Source organism: Narcine bancroftii, chromosome 11, assembly GCF_036971445.1.
Source record: "Narcine bancroftii isolate sNarBan1 chromosome 11, sNarBan1.hap1, whole genome shotgun sequence".
Taxonomy (NCBI): domain Eukaryota; kingdom Metazoa; phylum Chordata; class Chondrichthyes; order Torpediniformes; family Narcinidae; genus Narcine; species Narcine bancroftii.
This window is the reverse complement of record NC_091479.1, coordinates 95,188,189-95,201,982: the sequence shown is the minus strand read 5'-3', so window position 1 is coordinate 95,201,982 and position 13,794 is coordinate 95,188,189. Positions and strand designations below refer to the sequence as shown.

Below are 13,794 nucleotides of genomic sequence, written 5' to 3'. Positions count from 1 at the left end.
CTTGGCACCTCTAACCCTTGCAGCAGTGAATCATCGCTCCCGTACGTGAATCCCCCTCCCTCCCTCCTCCTCTCTCGGCGGGGAAACGTAGGCCGCTGGCTTCCCGCCCAGCGACGTGGAAGGCTCGGAGTTTCGTGGGAGGAGATGGGGATGGGGGGGGGGGAATAATCCTGCCAGGCGGCCTATTGTAGTTCTTATTATGTTTAAATGATGGTGGCTTTGATTTGTTTCTCGGCCGGACTCGCTTTGAGTCCGGATCCCGCGCTCGCGAAGCCCGTTCTTCCAGAGAACAAAACATGACAACATGGCGGCAGGGAGCAGGAGGCGGGCTCCTTGTGATTAGCAGCCAGTCATTGCCCATCTCCACTCATCACACGGTGCCCGGCTTCACACGCAGCAACCTCTGCCTGCATGGGAGAGGCGAACAGGGTCGGAGCCTCGCCTCCTTTATGTTGAAGTACAATAAATTCCGTGCTGCCTTAATCCCCCCCCCCCCCCATGCACTTCATTTGCTTTAACTTGGTATTGTAAATTATTTCAAGGTTGCACAGGGATAGGTTTCAAATTGTCCATCTCGTGCATATTGTAAATTTGGCCACGACCCACTGCATGCTGAGCTAACGTGACCATCCAGGATAAAGAAGCACTAATCTGTTCAAGGCTGCTTATTGCATTAATTATTTTCGGGTGAGCCTGTCTGAAGTCAGACACGAAAGTCTGCAGATACCACGGTTGAAGTAAAAACACAATGTTGGAGGAACTCAGCAGGTCAAACCGTGTACTTGATGCATCACCAACGTTTCGGGTCTATTGTTTCTTTAGTTGCCACTGATTTAGAAATGTATATTCAGACAAAATTAACTTGGGAAAAATGAAGTAACTGGCACAGTTTAATTGAACTCTTAATGTCTGCTTTTACTTTGGGCAAAAACTTTTTTCATGTATTAGGAGCAGGAAAATTTTTACATTTGGGTTCATTAAATGCTGGAACTGGAGGAACATTGCATATTATTGAAAGCCGAAGTAATGAGACAGGCGCATGGATGCTAGAAAAATAGATGGTTGTGGGTGTGAGGAAGGGAAAATTTAAGATTGTTGAGTATGTTTGTGTAAGTTGGCACATCATTGTGGCCAAAGGGTCTGTTATAATTTTCCATAAGGTTTTAAAGAGTAAAGATGAGGTACTTCAAATTCGAGTAGCTTTTTTGACTGGCAGAAGCAAACATTTCTTGCATGAGAGAAAGGTCATAAAGCCATACTAAGTGCTACTTGAAAATGCATTTTTAAATTTTGTTCATGAGTGAATAATTTTTTTGCTCTATTTCTCATTTATCCTTAATGTTCAGCTGTTCGTGAAATATGCAGGTTTTATTTTTGATGACACCAGAAAAATGCTTCAATTTCACAGGAGTCTGGCTGTATAAACTTTGCCCTCTAGTACATATCCTGACCAGTATAGTGAAGATTAGCCTGAAAATTTTGTAGGGAGCCAAGTTAACAGCAATAATTATAATAACCTTCTTGTGGGCGGGGTGGGGGGGGGGGAGGTGGGGGGGATGTTACTACAAATGAGAAGCTATCTGACTTCCTGGATGTGTAATTACTTTTGATGTTCATCAAGAATAAAGTAAGCCAAGTTGTCTGGAGGATAAGATGAGACAAGATAGAAAACTGACATGTGTCAAAGATTGAGCTTATCTGGTAATACCGATTGGAGTACAGAAATTCGAGGTGAGGAAAGAAGTTGTGACTGTGTTGGCAAGGAAAATTAAATAATTTTCCAACATGTTTAAATGCATAAATAGTAAAACAAATGAAAGAGAGAATAGGGCTGATTAGAGAACAGAATCTGTGTCCAGGTGGAAAGTTTGTTTATAGTAATGTAAATATAATGGGGGCATTTTTGCTGTTATTAATGCAGAAATTTGCTTGTTGAATCTTTGGATAGGAAAATTAAATTAAGACATTTTGTCATTTTTTTTTAAAGAAGCATTCAAATTGTGATTGGGCAATAAATGTTCCAGTTGTGCCTGCACTCCTTGAATTAATTTTTTTAATTGTTGCTTGTACAGTCTGGCCCATGATAAGTTTTGATATTTTGGTTTTCACAACCACTACTGTGTATTTTGGTGTACAAGTTGACCCCCATTTTTCAGCCTAATGTTAAGGGTTTTATGGTATATCCAGTGTATAAGATGCCTGAGTATGAGTCAACCTCTAAAGATCATGTGGATTGATCTGCTGGGCATTGGCTGTAGGTGATTAGTATCATGGAAGGTCTATCAACACAACTCGCGGAAAGTATGAAGTTTAAAGTTGAAAGTGATAGAAATGGCCAAGAAAACATAACTGTGCTGCTGCAAGATCATTATAAGTTGGAAGAAAGAAGAGACTTGAAGAAAAAGAACAAAAAAAGGCAGTGTTCATTGAGAAAAGCAATCACTCGTTTGTCAGAGTTGGAAAATCACGTTGCAGAATGGGTATATGAAAAGAGGCAAAATTGCTACATAGTGACCTGAAATAAAATAAGAACATTGGCACTGGGCAAAGTCACACCCAGACCTCAGTAAAGATTTTGAAGCTCCAGTAGGCTGGTACAATCGTTTCATGAACAGGAAAAATCTGGCATTATGACAAAAAAAGCTGCACAGAAACTACCAAAAGATCTTGATCATAAAGTTGTAAGTTTTCACCAGTTTATTATATGTAACCAGCAGAAACACCCGCTTGCATTGGCAAATATTGGAAACAGTGGAATGGAAAGGGGTTAAAACTGTGCAAACCAGAAATACAGGCCATGAAAGGACCAGGTTTACAGTGGTGTTATCGTGCAGGGCCGATGGGACTAAGTGAAGACTCGTGGTAATCTTCAAATGCAAAATTAAACTGAAAATGAACTTCCCAGCAGGTATTTTTGTACATTTTTTTGAAAAAGGATAGATGGATGAAAATGGTGTTTATAAAAAAAAAAAAAACTATGGATGGACAATGTGTGGAACGTGCGGCCAGGCAGTTCACTCAAAGAATGGAGTTTGCTGGTCTGGGATATGTTTCGTAAGCCACTTAACTGAGAAGACTAAAAGTAGATTAGCACTACATAAAACCTGGTGGTTTGACGTCTATATTGTAACCTCTCAACGTCTGCTTGAACAAGCCATTCAAAGACCTCGTCCACGAGGAATGGAATACATGGATGTCGAGTGCAGAAAAGTCATTTACTAAAGGCAGGGCAATGTGTGCTGCATCACGTGGTGTGCTGTGTAACTTTGTGCTCAAGGCATGGGACAAAGTTAGAGACTTTGATTAAAATCATTTTAAAAAGTCTGGTATCTCTTGTTCATTTTATGGCACGAGGATGATTTATTGTGGGACACTCATGATGAAGCTGAAGTCGCCTCATTAGATACAGACTGGGACCCACATGATGCCCATTTAAACAGTGAGAGTATGGATATGCTTGCCATCTTATTTGCCATAGACAATGATGGTGAGAGTGATTTTGAAGGGTTCTAATTGTGCTGTTGTTTTTGATTGAAAATCTGTCACAGTCAGGGTTTTTTCTACTTTTCATGGGTCGACATACACCGAATTGGTTTTTCATAGGTCGACTTTTATGCGGGATTGACATGATTTTGAGCTGAATTTAAGGTCTTAAAAGTATATCCAGTGTATAAGTTGATCTTTTTTTTTGAGATTTTTTTTGTTTTATGACTTGACTTGTACATTGGTCATTGTGCTATTGAGCATGATCTTTGCTTTTGGCGTGGTATTTTCTCTCTGGTGTGCTATCTTTTTGAAAGTGCTACAGGTAAGGTGCTTCATTCCAACAGAGGAAGTTGTATTTCTGTATCTGCAGAACTTTTAATCGGGACTCTTAAGGTCAATAACCATGCAGCAATATTTATTGTAAATTCTCATTGTGTTCATACCTAGGAGACTGAGTACAGTGGACATGATCAAATAGATTTGTATGATGATGTCATATCTCCATCTGCCAATAATGGAGATGCACCAGAGGATCGTGATTACATGGATAGCATACCGCAGTCTGTTTCAGAGGATGGTGGCAAAACTTCTAACTCATTGGGTCCAAATATTGTTTATACTTACACAGGCAAGAAAATAGCTTTGTATATTGGAAATCTAACTTGGGTAAGCATGGAGGTGTTTCTACTTTTTCCTTTCTTTTAAATGCTGCTAATTTTGTACAATCGGATCTCAGTTTGCCAATATTCTTTGTGAAGCTGTCAATGTAATAAGTTGAAATACTGTTTAAGAACAGTAACAGATGAGAAAACTTCTGGTTAGAGCAGTGAACAGTTATGTTTGATAAAGGATCGTGCTAGTTTTGGACATGCTTATTCCATCTCTGAGTGGAAATTATCATACTCTTTGGTGCAGTTGTCTTGAGTTTTTTTGACTAATAATATCTCCCATTTTTTATGACTATCACTGTACTTCAGCTTCCACCCCCCAATGTAATAATTGATGGTTATGAATGGGATCCATGTAAATTATCTATCAGATTAACATACCTGAATGTCCTGCTGCCGAAAGGCATTCAAATATTTTGTGTGGATCCAGCAAAACTTCCATTCATATGGTACCTTAACAACAACAGAAATGTTGAAGGGACTTTATTGGAGTGTTGCCATTTAAACAATAATGATGAAAAAGCCTTTTCACCCATAGTTAATGGGTCTGGGCAGCTGACCAAAAACTTGGTCAACCAGTTGCTTTTACAGAGAATGCTAAGGAAAGAGTAAGGGAAACGATTCAACCTCAGTTTGAAATGGTGGAGGGCCAATATATCTCCAGGTGAGAGGAAGAGACAGTAGGGATGGGGTAGATGATTTAAGCTGAAGATGCAAAGATTAATTAGAGGCAGGTTGGCCAGTTGTGCAGGAGCATATGCTGAAGAATTTTAGAAGGCCTCAAATTTTGTATATCTAACAAGGCCAACTAGGAGGGCATTGAAATAGCCAGGTTTGCTGTTAACACAGCCAGAATTTTTTTTTTTAAAACAAAAAAAATTACTAATTATGTGGCTACGAGGACCAAAATTCTGGATCAAAATTGATGAGTTGTGAGTGGTTTATTTTTGGACATTTGTTGAGGCAAGTAGAGCAAAGTTTGTGATGCTACCAATGACATTATTTCTGTTCTTCCTATACTGAAAGTTGGGCAAAATGTTGCAATTTTGGGACTGGTCTGAGTTTTAGAAATAAGTAGGGTGGTTTCTTAAAACAGTGCTGGAAAACAACATTTTATTTATTTTCAAAACTCCAGTTTGATCTCATGTTGTATTTATATTGAAAATTGCTACCCTCTTCACTATTGAAGTTGCTGCTTCTCCATATGTAGTTGCCAGGCACTTCATTTAGAAATCATGCCACATTTTAAAAGATTACTATTCACTGTTGTGTATATTTTGAAGCCTGTGGCTTATTTTAAAATGTCCTCTTGTAATTTTTTCCTGTATATTGCCTTCCAGTGGACCACAGATGAGGATTTGACTGAAGCTTTGCATTCAATGGGCATTAATGATGTTCTCGAGATAAAGTTTTTTGAGAATCGAGCTAATGGACAGTCTAAAGGGTGAGAGCATAAGATGAATAGTTAACTTTTTTGAAGTGAAATTTCTTTGATTGTTAAAATGGTAATTTTAAAACCTCCAATAGATTTGTCAAAAAAATCATATCAGCCTGATTTCCATATATTTATAAAATATGGTGGTTATCCAATAAATATGTCAAAATGTGATTTTGTTTTTGTGTTTATCATCAGGTTTGCACTTATTTGTGTGGGATCTGAAAGTTCATCCAAAAAACTGATGGATATGCTTCCTAAAAGAGATATGCATGGACAGAATCCTATTGTCACACCCTGCAATAAGCAGTCACTGAGTCAATTTGAAATGCAATCTCGGAAATGTAAGAATGTATAAATGTGTACAGAGAAATGCAATGATTATTTGGTGCTTAAGAAGTTCATTTTGTACATTTGATTATTCTGCTTTATTAAATGCAATTTTTCCCACATAGACTGCTTTTAATATTTGTCAACTTGGTCTGTATTGAGTTGAGAATTGAGCACTTCTGTGCAATTATCCTCCGAAGTTAAATTTGGGTCTACTTGTGCTCTATTTAAATACAGATTTTGCCTGTTATGTGGCAATTTTTGGTCCAGTTATAAATTAGCATGTCCTCTTTCTGATAGTTCTGATTTGGTGTGTACCAGTTTACAAGGTGACAATGTTGTCCAACAGAGGACTTGCTGTTAGATAAATAGTTAATCTTCAAATTTAAATGATATTTAACTTTTTTGAGGGGGCAAACGATCTATGCATTCATTTTGAATCTTCATTCGTGTAGGTTTTTGTTCAGGATGCTTTCAGATGCAGCAGTCATACAGAAAAGTAAACGTAGGATTAGGGAACAGTTGCTATAGTATTTGAAGCTGATATTAATGCACATTGGTGATAATAACTACAAGTATTTGTTTTTCAAATATTTTAAAAGTGTAAGTCATTGTTGTTTGTGCTTGCAGCTACCCAGTCTGGTCAAATGTCTGGTGAAGGCAAGGCTGGACCTCCAGGAGCCAACAGTCGTTTGGCATTTTCCCAAGGTGGAAGGGGACGTGTCCGCTTTCCACCCTCTGGCCCTGGTGGCGACAGATTTCCAGGACCTTCTGGACCAGGAGGGCCACCTCCTTTTCCTGGTGAATATCAAAGTAATTATCAATTTTCATTAAATTATGTGGCATACTGGAACAAATGTGTCACGTTATATAATGTCGACACTTCTATTTATTTATTTATTGGCTGATTTCCTTGGAATTGGAATTCAATATTCCACAGAGTCAATGTAATTAGTTTAACTGTTTGATATTTGAATTATTTCACTTGCTTTAAATACAATTTCCAGACATGTTTGCATCTCGCTTCCCTACCAGCTAAAATATTTATCAGGCCCTATTTTAATTCACTTCTTATCACCCTATCGCTGCAAGGATTCTATTCCCTTTGCTCAATTTCTGTCCGGCAACATCTTCCCAAGATGAGGTCTTCTAGTCCGGATCATCTGAAATGGCTGCTTTCTTCCACAAATGTAACTTCCCCTCCACCACCATTAACTCAGCCCTCACCTACATCTCCATTTCCCGGTCATCTGCCCTGGTCCCCTCTGGGCCCAGATGAAACAAACACAGGATTTACCTTTGTCCTTCTCTTCCACCCTCTGCATTCAATACATTATCCTCTGACATTTCCAGCACTTAAAACGATCCCACTACCAGATACATCTCTTCTCTCTCTGCTTTCCATAGGGACAACTCCCTTGTGCACTCCTCCTTGCCAACAATCCCCACCACTCCCCACGACACAATCGTGGAGGAGGTGCCATACTTGTGCCCACCCCTCCCTCATCACAGTTCAGGGTCCTAAACAGGCCTTTCAAGTGAAGCAACACGTGTATCTGCGAAATTGATTTACTGCATCCTATGTTCCCTTTTTGGCCATCTCTACATTGGGGGATATCTTCACTCTGTCTGCACCAGTGACAGGAACCTCCCAGTGGCCAATCATTTCAATTCTGCATCCCACTTCCTTACTCGCATGACTGTCCATGGCTTTGTGTGCTATCCCACCAAGACCACTTGTAAATTGGAGGTGCAATCCCAGATTTTCTGTCTGGGCACTCTCCAGCTGGATGGCATTAACTTCAACTTTTTTTTTAGTTTCTGCTAACCTCCTCTCCTTCCCCTCTCAGCTCTCCACCCCCTTTCCTCTATCCCTCCTCCCCTTGCTTGCTGCTGTGCCTTCCCTCCTCCATCTATTACCTTTTTCCTTTGCGACCACACTTCCCCCTTAACCTTTTATTCGAAAGCCTGCCGACGTTTTTCCATACCTCGATGAAGGGCTCAAGCCCGAAACAACATTGGTTATGTATTTTTATCTTGGCTATATAAAGGACACTGTTTGTCCAGCTGATGTTTTTTTCCAGCATTGTGTTCGTTCTTGCTTCAACCACAGTGTTTGCAGACTTTCAGGTTTTACTTCGTGTATTTTTTTAACAACGCTGATTGAATTAGAAGATGCAGGAAATACTCAATTGGTCAAGTAGCGATCCTGGAGAGGGGAAAGCTTTCAAATTGATGGCTTTGTCAACTTGGTGTGGACAATTTGGCCCAAAGAACCTGTTTCTGTTCTGTAAATCTTTGACTCTAATGAATTTTCTTCATCGAGAAAAACAATACTTCCAGCATTTTCTCCAGATTTGTTGCATCAGCATTTTTATAAATTTTGATTACAGGTGTTCTCCAACTTAGACCTTCTCAACTTGCGTCCATCTGCACATATGACCAGATTTTTTAAAAAATGCATCTGCTCATGTGCTGTATTGTGCCAGTCTGTAGGTGTGCTTGAAACATGGCAAGCAAGAGGAAAAACATCCCTTGCTGGTGGATCTGCAAAGAGGCTGAGGAGGTAAACTTTGGAGGTAAAAATGAAAGTCATCAGCCAGCACGAAGAAGGTAGAAAAGTTAATGAAATTGCATGTAGTCTACTGTTATCTCATTCCACTGTTTCCACAATTTTAAAGAACAAAGAGAAAATACGTGAGGCTGTAAAAGGCTCTGCAAGTATAAAGAGCACAATGCAACAAAATGGAAAAATTATTGATGGCGTGGTTGGAAGATCTAATTCAAAAATGCATGCTACTGAACTTGAGGATGATTCAGACGAAGGCGAGAAGTCTTTTTTGAGGCATTGAATGAGTGAATGGGTGAGGATTTTATCGGGGACATCACCACAAGTAATGGTTGGTTTAATAGATTTAAAAGAAGGTACAGCTTGCACGATGTTCGAGTCTCAAGTGAAGCAGCAAGTGCTGACTTAGGAGCTGCCAAAAAGTTTGAGTTAATTCGTGATAGAAAATATCTCAACCAGAGCAAATTTTCAAATATCGACAAAGTGGGACTTTTTTGTAAAAGAATGCTGGAACGTACATTCGTAAAGAAGCCAGCTCCATGCTGTGATTTAAAGCATTTAAGGATCGAGTAACCTTGCTTCTGGGAGGAAATGTTACTGGTTTTAAGATTAAGCCTTTCCTGATTTACCGTTCCGAGAACCCACATGCATGCAACAACATTAATAAGCACACCCTGCCTGTCCACTACAGATCCAACCCCAAAGCCGAGATGACTAGGGCTTTGCTTGAAGACTATTTTGCTAACTGTTATTCCAAATGTTCGGCAGTATTGTTTAGAAAATAGTTTCACTTTCAAGATTCTATTTGAGACAGTGCGCCTGGACATCCCTCTTGTTTGTTGGACCTTCATCCTGATGTAAATGTGATACTTCTACCTCTAAACACAACTTTTATCATTCAACTGATGGATCAAGGTGAAATTGCATCTTTTAAAGTTCATTACCTTCACTTAACATTTGTGCAGGCCATAACAATGAATTGATCAAGAATCGTTGTGTGATTTTTGGAAAACTTACCGCTTCAGTGCATTGAGAATATTGTAGAAGCATAAGAGAATATAGCAGGAAGATATGTGAATGGAATTTGGGGGAAAAATGTCTCAAACACTTCGTTCACACAAGCTTGAATAAAGAGAATGTGCTCGATGAGATTAGAGAGAACATTGTGAAACACGCAAGGAATCTTGAATTAGGTGATAATGTGGAAGAGTTATTAGATCTTGAATCAAAGAAATTGTCCAATGAGGACTTCTTCAAATTAAAGAAGAATGCATTGTGGAGGAGGAAAGAGGATGAGGAACCATAGAAGATGAAGACTGAAGAGCCACAGCCAAGTCCCAGTACAAGTGCATTGATGGGATTAAGTTTAGAAGAAAATTTGATTAAACTTCATATGTTGAAAATCTTTATTAAAACTTCATATGTTGAAAATCTTTATTAAAAGTCTTTAAGAGCTTATTAATTCATGCGAGGGGGCGGAATTCCGATTTGCACCCATTCCAAGTTGCGACCAATCCTGTGGACCCAATTATGGTTGTAAATTGGGGTCTACTTTAGTGCCAAAAAGAAGTAATTGGGATTTGAACTTTGCTGCTCAGTTGGAAATCATTATCTAGTGAATGTCAGTGATTCATTCTTATTCTTAATTGCTACTGGTAGATATGTAAACACTATTTAAAGTGATCTTGACCTGATTATCTCAGTATTAAGAATTGACTTCCCGATAATGCTGTGGACAAGATTAGTTACAGTTACTGGGGGCAGGAGTGGAGGGATATTAAAACTACAGGTGTTGCAAATCTGAAGTAAAACAGGAAATGGTCAACCCTCAGAGTCAGTCAGCAACGGGAAAATTAAACAATTGCTTCTTCAGGCCCCAGGCACTTCATCTGCTGAATATTTTTGGTGCTTGCTGTTCTGTACAATTATGTTTCATTTTCTTTTGCCAGCCTCTTCATCCCTGTTTTATGTAGTCTAGAGAGAATGCAAATATTTGGGGGGGGGGGACAGGCTGGTTGGTGGTAATGTGGTTAGAAAATATATTACTCGCTAGATGTTTGAATTGTTGACATACAAGTTTGGATTACATAGTGAGTACATTTAAATTTAAGTAATTAAATACATTGGGAGGTAGAAAGCTGCTTTCAATGGGGGGGGGTGCCCATAAAAGTGCAGATTTAAAAAAAAAAAAAAAAAAGTTTTTTCTCTATTATTCAGAAAAGAAAATCTAGTTTTCAGCCTATTTGTGACGATCCACTGATTAACTTGAATGCCTTCTAGTTTGCTAAGCTACTTCAGTCAATACAATGAATACAATACAATGAAGTCAATACTTCAGTCAATCAAGGGATGAGCAATGGCACTTGCATCCCAAGAAAAATAATTTTTCATATTAAAATAAACTTAATTGATGCTGAAGCCATTTTTAAGTATTGTTTTATAGGGAATTAATAAATGTGCTGCTTTTTCCATTCTGAGATTAAATGCCATGGAAAAACTAATAAAAAATTACAATAATAAAATTTGAATTTATTCTGAATTTTAAAAACTGCAATCTTTTAAAAATACGTACTGCTTTTTGAATGTAATGGCATCATTTTTTTTTCTTCCCCAGGGCAAGGCCCACCACGGCCACCTCCAGGTCCTCCTGGTCCACCTGGACCCCCAGGCCCACCTCCACCTGGGCAAGGCCTGCCTCCTCCAATGGGTGGGCCACCTAATCGAGGCGATCGTCCACCACCACCAGTCCTGTTTCCTGGGCAACCATTTGGACAACCGCCAATGGGACCACTTCCTCCTGGTCCTCCCCCACCTGTTCCAGGCTATGGTCCACCTCCAGGCCCCCCTCCCCCTCAACAAGGGCTACCACCTCCACCTGGGCCTTTTCCACCACGTCCCCCAGGTCCACTTGGCCCTCCTATTAATATTGTTCCACCTCCACACCTTCCTGGGCCCCCTCCAGGTGCACCACCTCCAGCCCCCCATGTAAATCCAGCTTTCTTCCCACCACCGACCAATAATGTAATTCCTTCGTCTGACAGTCGTGGACCTCCTCCATCAGATCCATATGGACGCCCCCCACCATATGATCGAGGAGACTATGGACCTGCTGGCAGGTAAAGTTTTGTGTAATAATTTTAATCTTTTGAGGGTTCTTTGCAAGTTACACTTTAAAATGTATTAAAGTTTAGCTGAGATTAGCGATGAGAAGGTGATTAAATTTTAAGTAAAATTTTGCAACTGAAATCCTTCAGTTCAAATCAAGTATTAGTGAATAATATTTGAAATGAATTTATGATTTCAACTCCTATTTTAAACAAATTACTGATTTTTAAATGCCACATTAATTTTTGACTTTCTCAGCAGTAATCCATTGTCATTTGAATTCCAGCAGATGTAGTTTTGGTTTTGTATGTGTTACTGTTTTTACATTATTGTAGAAGAAATTTAGTTTATTTTGTTTTGTGCAGATTTAATGGGCAGTAAGGTAAATGATCTTTGGCTCTTACCTGTGGCAATCTTGCCACAGTTAAAACTTTAAATCTTAAAGTAAAATGGGAAGAATTGCTGTTCTCTTATGGTCTAGTTGAAAGCAAAGTTTTTTTTTTCTGGTAACTGGTAACAGTTTAGCCAAAATGATAATTTACGGAAAAAATGGAGTTGATTTTTCAGTAAATAGACAAATGAAAGAAGCGACTGGAAACTATGACTTTTGTATTGTCATTTAATAATTCGCAAGCAAGTTATCAGCATTTGTTTATATCAGTGGTTCTCAACTTTTTTCCACTCGCATACCACTTTAAGTAATCCCTATCCCAGCACTGCTCTGTGATTAGTAAAGGATTGCTTAAGGTGGTATGTGAGTGGGAAGGGAAGGTTGAGAATCACTGCTCTAGATCTAATTGTTACTGAAATATTTTGCTTGAGAAAAATTGTCACTGGCTCATTTCCTTTGGAGTTATGAAACCATTCACATAACAAGTCAGGTACGATTAAAACAGTGGTTTTCAACCCTTTTCTTTCCACCCACATACCACCTTAAGCAATCCCTTACTAATCACAGAGCACCTATGGCTTTGGGATTACTCAAGGTGGTATGTAAGTGGAAAGAAAATGGTTGAGAACCACTGGTTTAGATGAATACAAATAATTCACCTGGAAATGTTTTCAAAAGTGGGAGAGATTTTTCTTTTAATCTGTTAGAGATTCAGCTATACAAATCTTGCTTTTGCATTATTTTTTCCAAATCAGAGACATGGATTCTTCAAGAACTCCACTGAGTGAAGCAGAATTTGAGGAAATCATGAATCGGAACAGAGCAATTTCCAGCAGTGCAATATCTAGGGCTGTGTCAGATGCAAGTGCTGGTAAACTGAAATGGCTTGTTTTTTTTCTCTCTCTCTCTTCCTCTCCCCTCCCCTCTTTCCCCCTCCCTCCCCCACGCCATTATAAATAAGGGGAAAAAAACATTGAAATTGGTATATGTATACTAATTTTGGTGAACACTTATCTTCTAACCTAGATGTTCGATAGTGTGAACAGGCAAATGAGTTCTGTTTAATTGTGCACATGCTAATGGACATTCTCGTGTGTGACATGTTATGAATAGAAACATGCCCTTAACTGGGTTTTAGAATGATTAATAAGAGTTCAGGGATGATTGATTGGCAGTGGTTCCCATTTCATATATCTGAAGAGTTGAATTTCGCACCCTCATTCTCCAATCTAAAGCTGCATCTCCTTTCTGTCATTGGTGAAGCTTGAAAATGAAATGTGATGGTGCATTTAACCCTGCTTTTACTAATTGGATCATTAATAGACCAGAAATGAACCTCTTTTGATGAGAAAAGTTTCACAGGATTGGAATTGTTTGAATTGTCTGAAATAGCAAGATATTCTCCATGTGAGGATTAATCATTTGTATGCATTTATTGGCTTTTTTTTCTGTCAGGTGAAGGAATAGAAATTGGCATTGTTCTTGCAGAGATGTGACACTTCAGCATCACTGGATTTTAAAATACACTTTTGCCTTTCCTGATTTAAATTTATTGTTGTTTCAAGTATATAATTCCTTTTGCATCAAGCAGAGATTGTTATCAAATGGAACAATGAGCCAGATTGAAAATTTCTGATCTCCTGTCAGAGGGGGAAAAGTACCTTCTAAATAGTACATTGAAACATTACAGTACGTGTTTAAGGCAAACCCTGTATATCATAAAATCGACTCTACAAAGAATCATTCTTTTGAGGTTGGATAAGTTCGTGGCAATTTGTTTGGGGGGGGGGTATTTTAAATTGCATTTTCA

General features: G+C 38.9%; 1 protein-coding gene across 9 annotated transcripts in view; it reads left to right on the top strand.

Annotated features, from left to right (window-relative positions):
- cpsf6 (cleavage and polyadenylation specific factor 6) overlaps positions 1 to 13,794 on the top strand; it is a 35,323-nt gene that overhangs the window by 307 nt on the left and 21,222 nt on the right. For 8 of the 9 annotated variants that reach the window (XR_011346735.1, XR_011346737.1, XR_011346733.1 and 5 more), the window contains exons 2-7: positions 3,934 to 4,152; positions 5,495 to 5,598; positions 5,788 to 5,933; positions 6,550 to 6,732; positions 11,103 to 11,604; positions 12,740 to 12,855. Coding sequence is in view for 4 of the 9 variants with exons in the window: in XM_069904105.1 (XP_069760206.1) it covers positions 3,934 to 4,152; positions 5,495 to 5,598; positions 5,788 to 5,933; positions 6,550 to 6,732; positions 11,103 to 11,604; positions 12,740 to 12,855 (1,270 nt within the window). In the remaining 5 variants the exon portion in view is untranslated. The remainder of the gene's footprint in view (positions 1 to 3,933; positions 4,153 to 5,494; positions 5,599 to 5,787; positions 5,934 to 6,549; positions 6,733 to 11,102; positions 11,605 to 12,739; positions 12,856 to 13,794) is intronic. The other variant, XM_069904108.1, reaches the window with a different exon arrangement.